Source organism: Dermacentor variabilis, chromosome 3 (genome assembly GCF_050947875.1).
Source record: "Dermacentor variabilis isolate Ectoservices chromosome 3, ASM5094787v1, whole genome shotgun sequence".
Taxonomy (NCBI): domain Eukaryota; kingdom Metazoa; phylum Arthropoda; class Arachnida; order Ixodida; family Ixodidae; genus Dermacentor; species Dermacentor variabilis.
In genome coordinates this window covers 20,619,872-20,639,303 of record NC_134570.1, presented here as the reverse complement: position 1 = coordinate 20,639,303, position 19,432 = coordinate 20,619,872, and the positions used below count along the sequence as shown (strand labels likewise).

Genomic DNA, 19,432 nt, shown 5'->3' with positions numbered 1-19,432 from the left:
GCTCGATGAGGCGGCCATTACTTCTAGAAGAAATCAAAATGTTCGAATGAATAATTAACGTAATTATGATAATTAACATTTCCATTAATTACTTTATGCTACAAAGTCCACTCTACGAATTATAGCCGCTGAGCTCGCACGGCATATCCGCTTGGAAGAAGTTCTCTTGACAGCACCAGTTCCGAGATATTAATTTTCAAAGTATCTATGCAAATGCATTGGTATTCCAGTTGGTTTTGTGTTTCAATGTGTAAAACAGCGGGAGGGAGACAAAGAAGAGGAAAGACAGGGAGGTTGGCCAGTGTGAGTACCGGCTGGCTACCCTGTGCTGGGGAAAGGGGTAAAGGGAATAAAAGGAGAAAGAAGAAGAGAAAAAAAGGACATCGGAAAATTAACACAGTAACGCGATACTACGTGCTACAACACTCAAAGACGGTCGCACAAACAGCGGTTTCCTAGAATGTTAACTGGAAGAACGCCAATGCATTTCATCGGACACTTTGAAAATTAATATCTTGAAACTGGTGCAGTCCGGAACATTCGTTCCAAGGGGATACGCCTTGCGAACTCAGCGACTATAATTCGTAGACTGATATATGTGTGGCAAATAATTCTATAAAGCGTTAATTAGTGTAATTATATTAATTATTCAATTGAACATATTGATTTCCCGTATAAGTAATGGCCACCTCATCGAGTAATTTAGATCAAGCGTTACAGTTGTGCTGTCTGCCATATAGGCAATCCTTAAAAAGATTTGGCGCAGCTAAAGAAAAGAGAACACTCTGTCTAGTCTTATGCAAGTGAAGCGCCGCCACACATTCAATGGCTTCTGATCCAAGCACTTCCTGCTATAAATTTTGTTTTTGTAACCGCTAAGCCGACCTCTAATTTCACTGCTACAGTGCATCGAGTTCGTCCCTCGAGACTTCGCAGCCTTTGCGGAACGAAGTTCGCCCAATCGGCCTTGGCTGCGCGCCGCTGCGCCTCTTGGCCGGACTGTTTCACCGAGCGGTTAGTCTGCCTCCTTAAACTGTTTACTCCCACATTACGCTCTCCTACAGCAAATTAGAGCAGCACGCACCAGTGGCGGGAAGCGAGGAGTGGTCACGGCTCGGCTGTGCCTAATTGAAACGAGCTCTTCTTCGGGCAAACTATCGACGGGCGTGAGGCTTTTCAGCCTTATATTATACGTATGAGTGCTATTCTAAAGTACTACACATGAAATTTACTTTCATGAAAGCCCGGCCAATAGCAGTAGTTTCCTGATTTCCCGCGCGATGTTTACTGTAGGGGGAAACACGCACTCTGAACGATGAACGACTCTTGTGAAAAAGACACCAAATAGATAAGATAAGCAGTAACTGCAACAAGATTATAAACCGCGTTCAGCGACAACGGGGATAGCGCGGCTATGCTCGTTCCCGTTTGTCGAGAATATTTTGTCTATTTTATGGTAGGCCTTTGTCGTTTATGCCAAAGTTTCCCGTGAATTCTAGATCCTCGCGGGATCTTGCGCCACTCTGGTTTGAACCGAGAGGCTTCGAAACAATATTTTGCTATTCGGAATATCTTCATCTCCATGCCACGTCACCGAGGTAGCCGGTATACGTAAGATAAAATTGGTTCCACTACCTCGTGAAATAGAACACTCATAATAACTGAACGTCTGTTAGCGAGAAGAACATTGATCACATTTTCTTAAGGTTGTGTGCAACAATTAGGTAGCAGAGGAAAAGACAACGCCTACTGTCTCATTGTGTTTTCACCATGTGTGTTTTCATTTCGGCTTCAATGCCATGGATATCTAAACTAGCGCAGCTGTCGTCACTTTTCTGCTTTATCAGTCTATTTGAACCACGTCCGACTTCTCAGTCAGAGGCTTTCTTTCGTTTTACTGCGAAGCTATATGCCTCTGCCTCCCAATGATTCTGACGTGTTTGTGATCGCGGAGGCAGTACAATCGTAGGCTAAAATTGAAGCGAGAAGTGTGCATATCTTTTCAAATCACACATACAGTGCTTACCACATACATCGTTTCGATAAAGAAAAGCATAAAAGATGTCTCGTGGCAACATGATAGATGATAAGGCGGTCTTTAACAATGGGAAGCGCAGAATGATTTGTAACGACATCCGCTTGTAACAGAGGCGTTCCATGAAGACCCACGTAAAATATAAACTAAAGTGCAGTTTTTTTTATTGCGGGGTTTTACGTGCCAAAACCACGATTTGATTATGAGACACGCTGTAGTGGGGGACTTCAGAAAATTCGACCACCTGCGGTACTTTAACGTGCACCTAAACCGATGGGGGCATTTCGCCCCCATCGAAATGCGGTCGCCGTGGCGAGATGCAGGTTTGTGAGAGCATAGTTTGTAATACAGGACGTGGCGTTACTACGTTACATGTATACAGGGTGTGGCAGTTAACTTTAGCCAGAGTTTAAAGATAAGCCGACGCACTCCGAGACGACGCGACCAAATGCATGTTGCTCACTTTTGCATGTAGCGTGTCACGCTATTTTTTGTATTCTGCTTAATTGCATAATTGATCGAGATTAATTAACCAACTTCAGAAGCAATGAAGTAAGGCAAAAAAAAGCCTATTAGAAAGTTGTAGAGCGCGTGGCAAAACGTCTGATTAGAAAGTTTGTAACTTTCTGTGTATAAGGCATTAGTGTTTTTCCGCTTACTGCAGATGTTCGCGAAATACAAAAAAGAATACCACGTGACATGTCCGCTTGCGCGCCGTGATTGCAGCTCTGCCAAACAGTTCGCCTACAAACGAACATAGCATTTAGCCGGGTGTGCGGCCGCTGCGCCTGCTTATCGCTACATGAACCGCCGCGAGGGAAGTACATCGCTGGCGTAAATCGCACAGTCAACGCCTGCGTCACTGCACTGTCGCCTTTTAAACGGCAGCACACCCTGCTAGATGCTATAGATATGTTCGTTTGTACGTAAAACGTTTGAAAGCGCTGCAATCCCAACGCGCAAGCGGGTATGTCACGTTGCTTTTTTTTGTTGCATTTCGCGGGCACCTGCAATAAGCGGAAAAACACAAATACCTAATAGATAGAAAGTTCGAGACTGTTTAATCAGACGTTTTGTAAAGCGCTCTACAACTTCCTATGTGGAATTTTTTTCCTAGCTTTGTTCCTTCAGAAGTTGGTTAATTAATCTTGACTAATTATGCAATTAAGCCGAATACAAGAAATAGTGTGACTTACTCCGTACAATAGTCAGCAATATGCATTTAGTCGCGTAGTTTAGATTGCATCGGCATATTTTTCAACTCTGGCTAAAGTCAGCTGGGACACCCTGTATACAGAGGGCCCGCCAAGTGAGGCATTACATTTCTAGTGTGACAGTGCTATGGGAAGGCCGCGTAGTGAGGACTCCGGAAGAGCAGCGTGCTCACGAGGAGTGGCGAAGAGAACAGAGACGACGACGTGAACAACGGCGTCGTGCTAGGGCCACGGATGTATATCGTGTAAAGGATGCTCAGCGCAAGCGCGGCAGGATGATGATGATAATGAATGTCGTGAGCCGAAAGCACTGCCAAGCGACGAAGAAACAATCAATTGTTTCAAAGGTGCAAAGTTTAAATTTAGGAAGAACTTTCTCGATGGAGAATTCGGATTTAGTTTATCCGCGTGTGATCGACTGTGGTTCCAGGTTAAGTAAATTTCGCAGTCCGCTCTTTGTAGGTGCACGAAGTAGCGGCGCAAGCCATGTCGCAGGCCGTTTTCTTCTCTCTTTTGCGTTTATTTAGCCTTTTAAAGTCATTACAGATATCACTTTTTTTGTGTGTGTGCAGCTCGATTCTCGGCCACTTCCTTTCAATGGGTAGGTACCACTGCGCTGAAGTCGGTCGGTCGGTCAATGCCCAGGAACAACGTATGAATCTGAGTGCTGGCGCACGCATACATTAAAATTCAAAAGCAAAAACACTACAGGGGAATAATAATAATAATAATAATAATAATAATAATAATATGCAGATCCCCACGAAATGTGGGAATCGATGTAAGCGAAGATTTGTCTGCTGTTTGCGTTCATGGACGTTATTTGGCGGTGATATACAGACGTCATACCACAGTTGTGATGTGATGTGAAATGTTACCTTGCCTGCTTCGCTTGTCTTTGTTGTTCTTGCCCCGTTCGACGCTCCATTCTGATTTTTGCGTGGTAGCTAACAAAATTCCCTCTTCTCTTTCTCTATCTATTCCCTCGCCAGCATTCTCCACACCTCCTCAACCTCCCTCTAGTGTCTTTGCTGTTGGGGGGGGGGGGGGGATAGCATGGAGACAAGCGCGAGAGCTCCTGCACTGCATTTGTGGGGGGTCACGCCTAGTTACGGTGTCCAGAGGGCATTGTGCACATGCGACGCGGCGGAAATGTTGACTCGAGCTTCTCGGGCTGTATTTACTTTGTGCCACACTCCTGTCATGTACTAGCGCGATAGCGTTAAGCGCCCCACGTCGCAGAAAATCCGGCGCCGCGGGCGTCGCTTGGCGAATAATCATTCAGCACCACAACCGCACAGACCTTCCACTGGCGCACACGTTGCCTTACATTCTTTACAAAGTTATTCCTCGAAATTTTGAGGATGACAGCTCATAAACAAATGTCACGAAACAAAACACCGCCAGCGCATGCCTTTTATGTTTTTGTGACCACGTCTCGACGCTGCCGGCGTTAGTGGCGTGCAGGACCACAGCAGCAGCGGAAAGTCGAAGAAAGAGGCAAACAAAGCTTCACTTTAATTTGCAAGCACAACAGCTACAAAACGTGTATATCAGCAGGTTCAGGAGCTGTTTGACCTAAAGTTGCTTACGTGTTCTTCCCTGTCGAGCGCATCCCATGGGTTCAATGATGGACGCTCGACTTTACGCCGTGCCTATCTGGATCACCGGCGATTCAGAAGTAGAGATTTAGAAACTGTAAAACTTTTTTTGGAGTTTACAACGTTCACGAAGGATACGCTCCACACCAACACTGCGAGCGATCGGATGGTGTTGACAGCTAGGCGCACATCGCGTAACGCGGCGCTTTTGCGCCAAGTCTAGGCGATGTGCGCCAAGCAACGTGCATGAACAACATTAGATGCCCCAAGGCCGCCTTAGCAGGATCTAATTAAGCGTGCGTACTCTCTGGAGTTGGACGTGGCGAAGGACGGATAGTGCCGCGCTGTGCTTCGCATCGCAAACACAGCGCGAAATAAGCGCTTCAGTTTGCTATCACTTAAATAGTGTGCTTTTTTGCTGCGAAATCTAATATCTCATTTTTGCTCCCTGTGAGTTAACTAAAGAATTCCCAATCACGGTTTGGGCCGACCTTCACGGATGTAATTGAACCCACTGTCTAATAAATAAAAAAACACTGCCTATCAAATTCATGTGAGCGCGCTGAGCCTCTTAGCGCACGGCAATGTGCTGTCCGCTACCGCGACGCGCCATCTGCACACGAAGCACGGCGGCTTCGCATGCGCAGATTGCGTATCGCGAGTCGCAACTATAATGCCGGGTACTTCTGTGCTAGAATACGCTACTATATATCGTCTGAGTTGCAGTTCTTCACACTAACGTTTTCTCAATTCAAGTGTGTGCGCAGGAGGTTTGAGTAAGAAGCCTGCACCAATCAACAGTGCACCTTCGCTAAGAATGAAAGCAAGCAACGGCACGCAGAGCAGAACTTCGCCCACGAGAAGCAATTACGCTGAATTGATGCCAGCAGAGTCAGACAAACGAAAATGCTGACGAGAAAATGGCCTGATTAGTTTAAGAGATAGCAGAAGGAGGCGCTCGAACTAAAATGCGAGCGCTAATGAAATCAGGGAAAGAAATAACACGGTTTGCAATTAGTGTTTCCGCGAGTTTCGGTGCCCTCCGCTGCGGCCAAGCCGAAGCTTAACGTTGCTGTCGCTGATTGAGCGCGCAATCTTAAGTTTATCGCGGAGATCTGCGTGGCTAGCGACAGTCTATTCATATTCATGAGCTCTGGCTTAATTCGATTCTCCAAGAGCAAGAAACAGTATGGCAGCTGCTTTATGGATCGGGGACGTCGCTTCAAAGGGAAATGAAAAAAAGAGAAAAAACTGTTCTCCAGAAAAAGAAGATATACGTGCAGGCAAGAGTCTGGGGCGGCGCAACCAAGCTGACTTTTCTCGAGCACCGCTGTTTCCGCCGTACGTATACAACAAGCTATTTTATCTCCCATGCCCAGAGTGCCGTGGCTTTGCACAGATAAAGAAAAAAAAAACAAATGGAGTTGTGGCTGAAATTAAATTTTCCTTTTTTCAGTTCTGCATTTTTTTATACGCCAGCTTAACTGCCTCAGCGGGAGCCATGTTTTTGTGGGAGCCAACGTAACACCAGTGGGAAGCTTAAGAAAATGCCGTCATGAATAAAACGCTGTCTTGATCTAAGGAACTGCTGCACAACGTTACCCGCGTTCACTGCATTGTTGCAGAGTTTACGTATTGTTTCATTTTAAGCGGCCGCATAATTGCGTGATAAAGTGCTGAGCGGGAAGCTTTTATTGCGCCAAAGCAGAATGTTGAGGAATCCCTGCATTCCAAATATTTCACATTTCTAAAGGAAAAATAATATGGTGCTCTCAAAGTACACTTATGTCAGACCTTTGCTAGAAACCTAAGTTACATGTTTACATGCTCCTGCCACTGGTCGCTTTTTAGAATTTTGTTAAAAGATGCAAAATGAGAAAAAATGCGCTTGCATTTGTTGGACGGCCCACTTATACTTTTGTGAGGGAGATATATTTTTTTTTTTTGCAAATTGAGAGAACTGAGCTTAGTGTGAGCACCTGAATTGAACATTACGCGATGCAAGACTTTATTAAGCAAAGCCTGCCCCATTGGTTCTGCAACTTTGGCCCGGTTCCAGGCCACGGATGCCTCATTTCGATGCGGGCGTTATACGCGGGAATCCCGTGCGCTGATATATGCGGTGAAAGTTGAAGAAACGCAGCTTGGCGAATACGGATGCCCGCCTGTGTTACCACAGTGACGAAAGAGAAGTGAAGACAAAAAGGCTGAGCAGACACAATCCTCAATTCCTTAACCCCTTTTTTGTCCCTGCGTAGGATAGCAAAGCCTCCACTATACGACTTGTCTCACAAACCACGCACCTGTATCGCTGCGGTGTGATACCTGGTCTATCATTAGCCAGAGAAACGAAAATATAACCAATGTAACGAAAATGGGAAGATATACATACTCACAGTCATATACCCCACGCGGTATGAGTGATCATCAAATTTTCTTCTAGTGCGTTCGGTTTAAAACAGTTTTGTTCAAGCATATTTTAGGCGTCTAAGAATGACGACAACGTTATTATTCAAGATAAACAAAGTATGCGTAAAAACGTATCGCGACTCCAGAGCGGGCGCAACCGTCCCTCCGACGCAGCAGCGGCCGCCTGCTCTTCGCAAGTGGCCGCCTGCGAGGGTGAGTCGGCGACGTGCCAGGTTCGACCCAGCGAGCGACGACGGTGTGCAGTGACGTAACGTATCACTGCGTATCATTGTATGTAAATATAATACCATTATATATAGTGTAATATCACGTATTATATTATATAATGGTATTATATTTGTGAATGATAACATTATAATAGAGATTGGTAGAGGTTAGTAATGACTACTAATGACTCCGAAATGACCAATATGTCTAACGGTGGCTTGTAATGACTACTAACGACTACGAAATGACCAATATACCCAACGACGGCTTGTAATGACCACCACTGATTACAAATGACTAAAATTGCTTAGTAGTCAGCAGTAATGGCAAAGAGAAAGAGGCGAATGGTAAGAGGAGGAAGAGTAGGCTTTCGCCGTTCACCTCTCAAGAGAGATCTTAAGAGACCCTGTAACTTTTTTGTTGTAACGGTAACAAAGTAAACCATGTGATAGTCTGAAACTTGGAGTTTAAATGATATTACGGACAAAGGAAAGTACAAAAAGAAGAAAACGCAGACATGCTGTGAAGAATGTGCAAAGGCACTCCTTGTAATATTGGGTTTGATGTGTGCCGTACTGGGGCCTTCCTACAAGACTAAATGTCATTCTACGGGACAGTCGGTTTCGTCACAACTCTCACAGGCCACAGAAGTTCTGTTCCGGACGCTCATTTTTTGTTTACTTTATTGGCACTGAAAAAGCCAACTTCAAGCAGCGTAGTGTACCCAATTTTCTGTAGAATTAAACAAATTTTTATGAGTGTTCTGCAAATTCATATATTAATCTGAGTGTATTTCGGGTATTTACTTAATGTGCCGGTTCGATCAAGTACTAAACAGAATATGCATCTTGAAAGTAATTTCATTTTTTTCAATGGCTTTGGAAGTAAAGGGTTAAAGATATGCGAACTCAAAGTAAATAAGTCTAGCTGCAACACATCGCATTAGTTGCCTTGCTTCATTGACAAACTCGAGCAGTATACAACAATATATTTTATAGTTTCACACCGACTTCCCTACAAAAGTGCACAGAATCTTTGCATCTTTGGCATAAAAAAGCCCTTATAATGCACAAGTGAAAATTAACTCGTAAACAAAAAAAAAAGCAATGTTAAGCTTCGAAAATTCACGACCAGTAGCTTCACGCTCAGTTGGCGCATGAAACAGCATGATGGGCCAAGAATCTTAGTCCAACAAGAGTGGTGACCACCATGTCCAGTGCCTCGTGGAAATACAGGCATAATACATGCCTTAATGTTTTTTCTTATGCCACAGGAACCGAATAACTGCGATTAAATCATTAATCGAAAAAAATTAAATCGTAGAGCTAGAATTGCCCCGCACAAGGTACTACTGGTAAAAATGGTAGGCGACCCTAATCTTTGACTTAGGTGTCCACCGCCCCACGGCATTGCTGTTCTTTAGGTTAACTTTAGGTAAACGCAATGCAGGAACCGAACGCGGAGGCAACTGTTTTCCATAAGTTAGCCGGTTAAATCTCATGCTACCTTCTTGTGTGCGAAGTCACTAGTGACGTCATTACTTCCGCTTCCTACTTGCGGGTTTCCAGGAATTTCGCCAAAGTCGGGTCACGTGGCGGGTCTCTAAAGTCTACGATTCTGTGCTTTGGTGTGCGGTAATCAGTGATTTCTAATTAATTATATTTATTACAGACACTTCAGTAACTCAACTTGTAACTAACGTTATGCTCTGATATCATATCGATAATGAAAATCACTATTTTGTACTGTACCATATCTTTCAATTTTCTTTCTGACTTATTTTGAATTTCCTCCCCGGTCTTCTCAGGAGGTCAACCGGAAGTGCTGCGCAAGAAACAAGAGCTTGACTCGATGCTTCTGCCACTAATAAAATCACCTCCATCTCTTGTCGAATGGTTGTCGCAGTGATACGTTACGTCACTGCACACTGTTGTCGGTCGCTGGGTTGAGCCTCGCACGTCGCCGACTCACCCTCGCGCTGCAGGCAGGCAGCCACGTGCGAAGAGCAGGCGGCCGCTGCTGCGGCGGAGGGACGGTTGCGCCCGCTAAGCGATCTGGAGTCGCGATACGTTGTTTCGCATACTTCGTTTATGTCGAATAATAACGTTGCCGTCATTCTTAGGCGGCTAAAATCTGCTTGAACAAAACTGATTTAAACCGAACGCACTAGAAGAAAATTTGATGATCACTCATACCACGCGGGGTATATGACTGTATGTAAATCTTTGCATTTTCGTTACATTGGTTAGATTTTCCTTTATCTGGCTAATGATAGACCAGGTTTCACACCGCAGTGATACAGGTGCGTGGTTTGCGAGACACGTCATTAGAAATGCCCCGCACAAGGCGCTACTGGTAAAAAATGATAGGCAATGTGGTTATATATACGGTGCCTATATGATAGTTGTCATGAATAAAAGGTCGTCATATATATATATATATATATATATATATATATATATATATATATATATATATATGTGTGTGTGTGTGTGTGTGTGTGTGTGTGTGTGTGTGTGTGTGTCAGACGTACGAAATATAACTTTACTAACGTTTCGTCAGGTGGTCCCGTGCCGAAGCGTCTGTAAAATTCTGGTGTTTTAGAGGGTAACTCCTTCGCGCCCGTTCCCGAGTTTCGCGTCACCGTTGGCCTCGCCGTCCTGCCTCGCCGTAACCAGATCCGTAGCCGGGACGAGCGAGCTCCGGCTGTCATCTCTCGCGCACGGCGCGACCCGTTGGTCTCTTCGCTCTTCCTCCAAAGCCGGATCACGTGTTGTCGCCTATCCTCTCACCTATTCTCTCGCCTTTTTCCTCCGCGCAGCATCGTTGCGGTGACTCTCGCCGCTACCGCCCACTCCGCCCTCGCCATCTCTTCTCCCGCTGTCGCGGCACTGCCGCCTTGCCGGCGGCGGGCGCTCCTTGCGCCCTCGCGTGTGAACCACGGCTCTCCGCTCCTCCGTCTCCGCATCGCGTGGCTGTACGGCTCTCAGCCGTGTCTCTCGCTTCCCGTTTGTGGGTCGCGTTCCTCAGTGGTACTTGTGGCCTCTGGTAGTGCTTGCGCCTCGGTGTCATTCTCCCGCCGCCACTCTTGCCCTGTACCTCCCCTTACCTGGCGCAGTGCTGTTGCGGTGACCCGAAAGGCAGTTATAGCGTTTCGTCCCCTTATTTCTACTTCTCACCCCAATCTGGTGCGGCTACATTGAGGCCTGTCTTTGAATGAATGTGTGACCTCTACTCAGTACCCCTGTTCTGCACCAGTTCCCTCATCCCACCTCAGAAGAAACATTAAATAATAATTGCTAATCTCCCTCCCCCTCTCCACGGCGGTGACCCACTATAACATGGCGCGTCGCCGAAGCGCCGGCTCGATAGCGGCGGATCGCGGTGTATGTTGCCCAATCCGAAATGCAGAACTGCCTCCGTTCGGCACTGCTTGTTCTGTACGAGGTTGCCTGTTGTTGAAATATAAGACAGCAACTGCGCTCAAAGATCGCATTACCAAGAAGCGTAATCGCCGGCCAATTTTGTCATGGGTGATTGTATTCTTTGACCCGTTTTTTTTATTCTGGGATCCTGTGTTCATGCAACGCTTTCCTAATATATATATATATATATATATATATATATATATATATAGTGCGCACGCGCTATACTGGTCACCGCCCTATGAGGACCCCCCCCTCCACTGAAGGAATATGAAGCCCTGCCCCTTAGTGATTTGTATAATGTATACATGTTTTGAGGAGAGAACGCATGTAAATACAAGGTGCCAAACAGTCTATGCACATGATGAACAGCACGAGTAATTAAGCACAAGGCGGAGATTCCACATGCATTGCAATGGCCATACACCTACGCTCAAGGACGCAGCATAATTGCGCATGATTGGGCGAGTATGCAAAGTGTTACACGCATAGAAATAGGCCTAATGGAGTGCGCCGTAATTAAGAGGCAATGCTGGGCGAGAGCGAAGTGGGAGCCCATACACAAAAATCATTTCGTATGCGAAGGTGGTTATTAGCGTTCGTAAGGGTATACTCGCATATTTTCGGTTCTTTTGTTATTGTTGAGTGTTTAGCCGACTGCTTTCTTACGAATAACGAGCCGATCTGTTCAGATGCACACGCTTTGAGAATGTTTCTGTTGCGACAAAATAATGGGGTGAAGGGACTGGCGCCCTACTTGAGAAGAGAGTAGAGTCACTGACCGTCGGTGCCATTGAGACCAGGTCTTCCGGGTATCCCAGGTGTCCCGTGGTGCCCGTCGCGTCCGGGTAGCCCGTCTACACCGTCCCGACCCGGAACGCCGTCCAGGCCTGGCTCTCCTGGAAGACCGTCGCGTCCGTCCAGACCAGGTGAGCCTGATGAACCCGATTCACCTGTAAAAGATTAATAGCGTGGTTGTCAAATTAACTAGTTATGTGCACTTACGCGGAAATATTGCACGAAGCATGACTTAATGCACAAGGTGCACAGACTAGCATTGTTCAGAAGAGAAACGTGTGTAAGCTGTGCAAGTAGATGAAGTGGGCTTGCTAAAGAAATACACAAGGCTATCGACGTTCTGCCAAGGAAAAATAGTGGGTTTCAAAGGAATTAAAACGTATTCAGGAGGAGCAGAAAATAGCATGGAGAGGTGGCGTTAGGCGAACTGTCGGTGCAGAGTGGCCAAGGCTAGCGCGGAATGCGGTAGTCAACACGCACTGGGGGAAGCTTTAGCCTGAAGGAGGCTTCTTGTTGCGTGTTATGATCATGAATCCTATCCAGTTGGGATCCATTCCTACGCTAACATGCGCACATGTCAAGGGGATCAAGGGAGACGCATCGTTTTTAAACAACGAGGGGATTTATGCCAGATGTTTTGCAAATACCATTTTGCTATGTGCGTTCGGTTCTTAAAAGATCAACACAGTCGCCCGACAAAGAAGAACAGGCCGCAGGGCTCGAGCCTGCCAGCTAGTTTAGTCAGCGCTGACTTGCTTTTGTAAATCTATTCTGTACATAGTATCCAGTACAATTACTGCTTCCTTCGCGTCACATTTTGGTGGAGGCACGCGTTCCCCGTTCTCGCGGCGGAGCTTCGCAGTGGCCGCACCGTCCAGTTATCGGCCATGCCTCCCCGTGAAGACACCACGTCTCTATCCATGAATGCGGAGCCAGCTACAGCGTACATCACGCTTTTTCACCGCTGCGACACTGGCACATTTCCCGGCCAGCGTAATGCCGAGGTCGAATACTGGCATAACATGTCCGAGCGTGTTAGCCAGAACAGCGGGTGGGAACTTGCCATAATGCTTGCGATTGCGATCTTCTACTTGGGAGGAACACCACGAGTCTGGTTCCAGACACATGTGGACAAGCTCTCTAGTTGGAATATTTTCAAACAGAAGCTCCGTGACGTTTTCGGAAACCCGTCTCGTGGCCAACTTTCCGCAAGAAGAGAGATCGCTACCGGCGTCCAGTCATTTACTGAGTCGTATATGTTGTATATACAGGGTCTGCTCGTTCTTTGCCGAAAAGTAGACGAGAAAATGACCCAGGTTGACAAAGTTGGCCACGTGCTAAAAGGAATAGAGGTCGACGCGTTCAATTTACTGGTATACAACAATGTCTCTGCCGTTTATCTTCTTGTCAAGGGATGCCGTCGTGAGTGCACCGTTTTCCCGTCTACCTAACACGGCTGCAACGTCATCCTGAGCCGAACTGTCCACCACACCATCCTCCTATGAGAACGTGACCCGGATCGTTCGTCGTGATCTTGAGGCTGCCTTTCCGGCCTCGTTTCAAGTCAGGCCTCTTGACCATGTCAGCGATCATTTAGTTCCAAGCATCTCGCCCATTCAGGCAGTCAGACGCCAAGAGATAGATGGCCAACCTCAGTTTCCCTATTGCCTGCTTCCTCTCTCGCCCTGACGCAAAACCCGTGCCTCGCAACGGTCAGTATGTCCCTCCTAGAATCCGCAATTCGACTGAGTGGCGAACTCCGGGCGACAGGCCGATCTGCTTCACTTGCCACCGGCATTGATCATGTTGCCCGCCGATGGCGTACTAGCTGGACGTCCGTTTTTTTATAGCAGCCTTTTCCCCTCCCCTCGTCCGTTTACCGACCCTCGTCGCTATTCGTCCCGTATACCTCCTATTGCTGACGTTTCTGTTAATCGCCGCCATTCTAGATAATCTAGCTCGTGGAGCTAGTCCTGTATCATTTTCATGGTGCCAAAGTCCTCCATTCACGCTCCACACGAACTAGAACTTACTAGAGGTGCAAGTTGACGGTGTTCCTTTGACGGCATTGATTTATACTGGATTACAGGTATCCATCCTCTGTGGTCGACTCAAAGAGGTCCTGACACTTGCTGCCACACAAGCCGCACGCGTCGCCGATGGCGGCACAATTGCTTTCAGTTAGATGTGTACTGATTGCATAAGTATTGCCGACTGTCACGCTCTAGTCTTTCTTGGCGCGCTGGTTAATTGTCTCCATGAACTTTTTCTTGGACTAGACTTTCTTATGACGCCTTCCGCTCTGATCGACTGTTCCGCCAGTACTCTCTGTGTGGACTTTTCTCTTCTGCCGGTTATTCTTGCCGAACTCCCGAACAACCTCACTACTGCCGCCTTCGCCCATCTGCGCCCTTAAGCCTTGACGTACGTGGATTTCATCTCATCTTTCCCCGTGCCCGAAGGCGAATACGTCGTCACGCCTATTCCGGACGTCCTTCTGACGTGCGGTAATCATGGTGCCGCACTCTGTTGTAACCGATGCCGCCAACCGGGCGTGCCTTTCTGTTGTTTATTTTGGCTTGAGCAAGCAAGTCCTACCACAAGGCATATCGCTGGGAATGTTGCATGCTTTGTCGCACGACCCCGCAACGACTTCTGTAGTATAGACCTGTTCCACTACTCCAACATCACCGCAGGATTCTACTTGCTTCAACGCCACATTTCAGTACATGATCACGGCGGACTTATTACCTGGGCAAGCCACAGCCCTCCGCAGCCCCTTGGCTTCCTATCGGGACATCTTTGACCTTAACAATAACCAGTTGGGTCAAGCGTCACTTGTTAAGCATCAAATAAATGCTGGAGATGCCGCTCCCTTTCATCACCGAATATATCGTGTGTCTGCATCAGAGCGCCAGGTTATACAAGCGGAGGTGAACAAGATGCTCGACAAAGGCATTATAGAGCCGTCGTCAAGTCCTTGCGCGTCGCTTGTCGTGCTTGTCAAAAACAAAGATGGCACGTGGCGTCCCTGCGTTGATTAGCGCCACCTTACCCGCATTATCAAGAAAGTCGTTTGCCCACTACCACGCCTTGACGACCCTTTTGATTGTCTTCACGGTGCCAAATACTTTTCGTCTATAGACATTGTGGGGATGCGTGACTCTCACGCCTCCCCTGAGATCTAGTTTTCCCGCAGGGCGGCTTCGCCCGCCGCGTGGCCTGTCGCCCGCGGCGGTTGGAGTGGTACAAGCGCGGTGCGAGAGATGGCGCGAGCGTCGCGCCGCTGCGGGGTTACTCGGGCGTCGGGAGACAAGGCGCTCGGGCTGTTGGGTTCGCGACAGGAAGCGGGACGGTCGTGCCGCACGTGCAGCGACCCTCTTGCCCGGTCGGCGCGCGGCGGGGACGTCTCCCGCGTGCGCGCCGACCCATGCTTCTGCGAGACCGCCTCGCGTGGCCGCCCTCGAACGCGCCACGATTCGCGTGACCATACACGCGAACGACCAGGCCTTGGGATCCAGCATGGGGCGAACATATTCGCTCGCTTCCGGTCGCGGTGAGTCAGACTTCTAGATTTGTCGCGCGCCCATCGGCATGTTTTGTGGATAGCAACTCGGCTAGCAGGCACTGATCTATGAAAGGTGCAATAAATGCCCTTGTGATTGTTTGCACTACTGTGTTGTCGTTCCTTTGTCCCAAGAGTACGGGTGTGAGAGGAACCCACAACATTCGATCTCGTTATTGGCGAATTTCTATGGATGACAAGGATGAAGAGAAGACCGCGTTCGTTGCTGCTGACGGTCTATGTCAATTCAAAGTTATGCCGTTCGGTCTATGCAACGTCTTCGATACGTTCGAACGTATAGTGGACTCTTTGCTTCAAAGGTTTAAGTGCTCAAAGTGCTTGTGTTACCTGGCACAATGTTCTCGCATTTTCTCCTGCATTTGAGACTCACCTAAAGCGCCTATCTGCTATTCTCGACGTATCGCTGGACTCCAACTGAATTCGTCGAAGTGTCACTACGGGCATCGACAGATTGCAATGCTTAATCACTTTGGCGACGCTTTCGGTATACAACCTGACCCATAAAAAACTCGTGCTGAGACTTTTCCTGTGCCCCAGTCGGCCAAAGACATTCGGAGTTTTGTAGGACTGTGTTCATACTTCCGACGGTTCGTAAAATATTTTGCAGAGATCGCCTAGCCACTTACTGATCTACTCAAGAAAAACGTGCCGTTTACATGGGGCAGCCTTACGCTGTGGCTTTTTCTGAGCTCACCACCATTCTGACCACGCCTTTTATCTTGGCGCCAGAGAGACAGAGAAAGAAAGGGTGTATAGAAAGGCAGGGAGAGTAACCATAGGGTAGTTCCGGTTGGCTACCCTGCACGGGGGGGAAGGAGAAGGGGGATAAAAAAAGAAAGAGAGTGGGAAGGGGAGATAGAGAGATAGAGAGAGAGAAAGAGAGACAAGCACTAAAGAACGCCTACGCTATAGAGCTGTAGGAGGCGGTGTTCTTAAAGCCCATCCTGAAGGCCCGTAGATCACGGAAACCTCAGTAACGCGAGTAAGGCCTTCAGCGCAGTTGTTTTTTGGGAGCACTGACCTAAAGCTTTTAGTTGTGATAGTGGACGATTGTCCAATCGGTTCAGCATTCTGCATGTCACTTGTCTCTGGGCACTGTATTGCAGACAGACACAGATAATATGTGCGAGCGTCTCATAGCTGCTGCATGTGTCGCACGTGGGGCTGTTGGACATTCCAATAAGGAATGCATATGAGTTCATAAATGCAACGCCTAGCCACATACGCAACGTCATGGTCTGTTCATGTTGTGGTAACCCAGGTGGTAGATGCATCCGTATATCCGGAGACAATGAACGCAAACGACATATGGTGAAAGCGTTTGAGTCCCACAGGGACAATGTACATTCACGGGACATGAATCGCAGCCCAGCCGCAGCGTCTGTTCGCGAAAGCAGAATCAGGACACATTGACCACTTTCATGTGCACATCGGGTGGCTTCGTCGGTGTGGTCATTCCCGCTGATGCTGCAATGTCCTGGAAGCCATTGCAAAATTATGTTGTGTCCATTGCCATGGCTGCGATGATATATCTGTCGAATCTTCGAGGCCAGCTGTTCATTGGGTCCGTGGTGCATTGGGCTTTGTATGCGCTGAAGGGATGCCTTGGGTGCACTAAAGACTGTCCATTGTTACGATGATTCCTGATTAATGAAATGAAGTGTTGCACGAGTTGCCGCGACTTCTGTACCCACCGAGCTGGTAACACATTAAGTTTTTATTTGATTTCTTCAGATTTGGCGGGACGATGACTGCAGCAGAAGAGCTGTTTAATTTTACCGAATCATCTGCGTAGACATGTTGCCGGAATATGTGCACGTTGTGAATATGCACTTTGTAAATCTTGGCGCAATTAGAATCATCCGCTCCTGTAGAGATGTATACCGATGGCAGTGACACGACCGTATTATTGCCTATGCCAGCCGCCTCCTCAAAACGGCAGAACGTAATTATTCGATTACGGAGCGTCAAAGTCATGCTCTCGTCTGGGCGGCTTCCAATTTCCACCCATGTTCATGCGACAAGCCCTTCTCTGTATTCACGGACCACCACGCGCTCTGCTGGTTTTCATGACTCAAGGTCTTCGTCGCTGGGCTCTGCGTCTTCAAGAATATTCATATAACGTTGTTTGCAAATCTGGCCACTTGCACCAACACAAAGACAGTTTTTTTCGTCGCCCTGTAGATGAACCAACGGCCGCCACCACCGACACCGACGCCAACGCGTTTGTTTCCTTCATCTTTCTTTTCTTCTTTTTTTGTCAATTCCCCAGCTGCTCCTCGTCGCCGAGGAGCAACGCCGTGACACCTCGTTGCACGCGCTCACTGATCACCCCGAAGTTTCTCCTTCAGAAATGTCCATTCGCGTGTTGGTTCTCAAAGATTGTGCATTATACCACCACAAGGTTCGCACTGATGGCACTGCTCTCCTCCTCGTCGTTCCCATACACCTCCGCTCAACTGCTCTCCACGAACTCCACGACCCGCCGTGGTTGCTCAGTGGCTATGGTGTTGGGCTGCTGAGCACGAGGTCGCGGGATCGAATCCCGGCCACGGCGGCCGCATTTCGATGGGGGCGAAATGCAAAAACACCCGTGTGCTTAGATTTAGGTGCACGTTAAAGAACCCCAGGTGGTCAAAATTTCCGGAGTCCTCCACTACGGCGTGCCTCATAATCAGAAAGTGGTTTTGGCACGTAAAACCCCAAATATTATTATTATTGCGAACTCCACGATTTCCCAACTGCCAGCCGCCTCAGCGTCTCTGCAACTTGCCACCAAATACGACAACGCTTCTTTTGACCTGGCCTCGCCCGCTCCGTGCGAAAATACGTTGCAGCTTACGAGCAATGCCAACACCGTAAAACACAATCGGCTGTCCCTGCAGAGTACCTTCAACCATTGAACATCCCGTTGGAGCCGTTCTTTCGTATTGGCTTGGAATTACTTGGCCCTTTTCCTGTGTCAGTTTCTGGCGAGAAGTGGTTAATTAGCTCTGCATCAACAGATATTCCCATGCGCTACACAATAACCCGTCCGATATCAAGTACCTGTTTCAGTTCATTTCATTTTATTTTCTTGAAGACCACGCAGTAGGGGTATATTATTTACTACTTCACGACGTTATTTCGCAAGATGGAGTCCCACGCCAACTGCTGAGTGACCGTGGCCGTACATTCCTCTAAACAGTCATCGCCGACGTCCCACAGTCCTGTTCAATGCGCTATAAGCTCACGACACCTTACCATCTACAAAGAAACGGTATCACGGAGCGTCGGACTTTTGCAGACATGCTGTCTAAGTATCCCGTCGGACCACAATGATTGGCATGTTGCTTTACCGTATGTCGATTTTGCATTCAATTCTGGCTGCTTATTCCCCGTTATTTCTCTTGTTCAGCCGAGAACCAACATTAACACTGGACACGCTCCCTCCTTTCGCAACAGCACTGGCCAAGAAATATGCATAAGCCATCACCTGGTCTGCGCAAGCTCGGCAGATCGACCGCCCGCGCCTTTTGACTTCCCAAAAGAAATAGCGGCCTTTGTACGATCTACGGCAGGAAGACGTGTATTTTTCGCCCGATTCGCTGGTCCCCGTCTCGTCACGATGGGACCTCGCTACATGGGCCCATATCCGCGCACTTCGTGCCGTCGCCTCTCGTTACATAGATCGTGCCCGACGCTCCGACTACCTCTTCTGCGCCACAGCCCAGCGAAGCCGTGCATGTCGAGCGCCTCAGAGCTTATCTCTCTGCCGCTGCCACATATCCTGAGACGCGTCGGGACCACGGCTGTGCCGCCGGCGATAATGCTACGCGCCCGCCACTTAAAAGATGAACACGGTCGCCCGACGAAGAGGGAGAACTGGTCACCTGGCTCGAGCCTGCCAGCTAGTTTGGTCAGCGCTGCCCTGCTTTTGTAAATACAATCTGTAGATAGCCCCCAGCACAATTTCTATATTTATTTATTTATTTATTTATTTATTTATTTATTTCAGAATTATGGCCACCCTTCACAGAAGGCCTTAGGTAGGACCGGGAAGCATATAGTAAAAGAGCAAAAATGCATAACGGCGAAAAAGAACCAGCCAAACAAGACGTTTACTGCTTCTCTTGCGTAAAACAACACACACACAC

The 19,432-nt window shown here is 47.9% G+C and overlaps 1 protein-coding gene across 1 annotated transcript in view; it reads right to left on the bottom strand.

The window, feature by feature from the left end:
* LOC142575246 (uncharacterized) overlaps nucleotides 1-19,432 on the bottom strand; it is a 208,438-nt gene that overhangs the window by 45,813 nt on the left and 143,193 nt on the right. Inside the window, exon 4 of the mRNA XM_075684432.1 lies at nucleotides 11,695-11,865. Coding sequence (XP_075540547.1) covers nucleotides 11,695-11,865 — 171 coding nt within the window. The remainder of the gene's footprint in view (nucleotides 1-11,694; nucleotides 11,866-19,432) is intronic.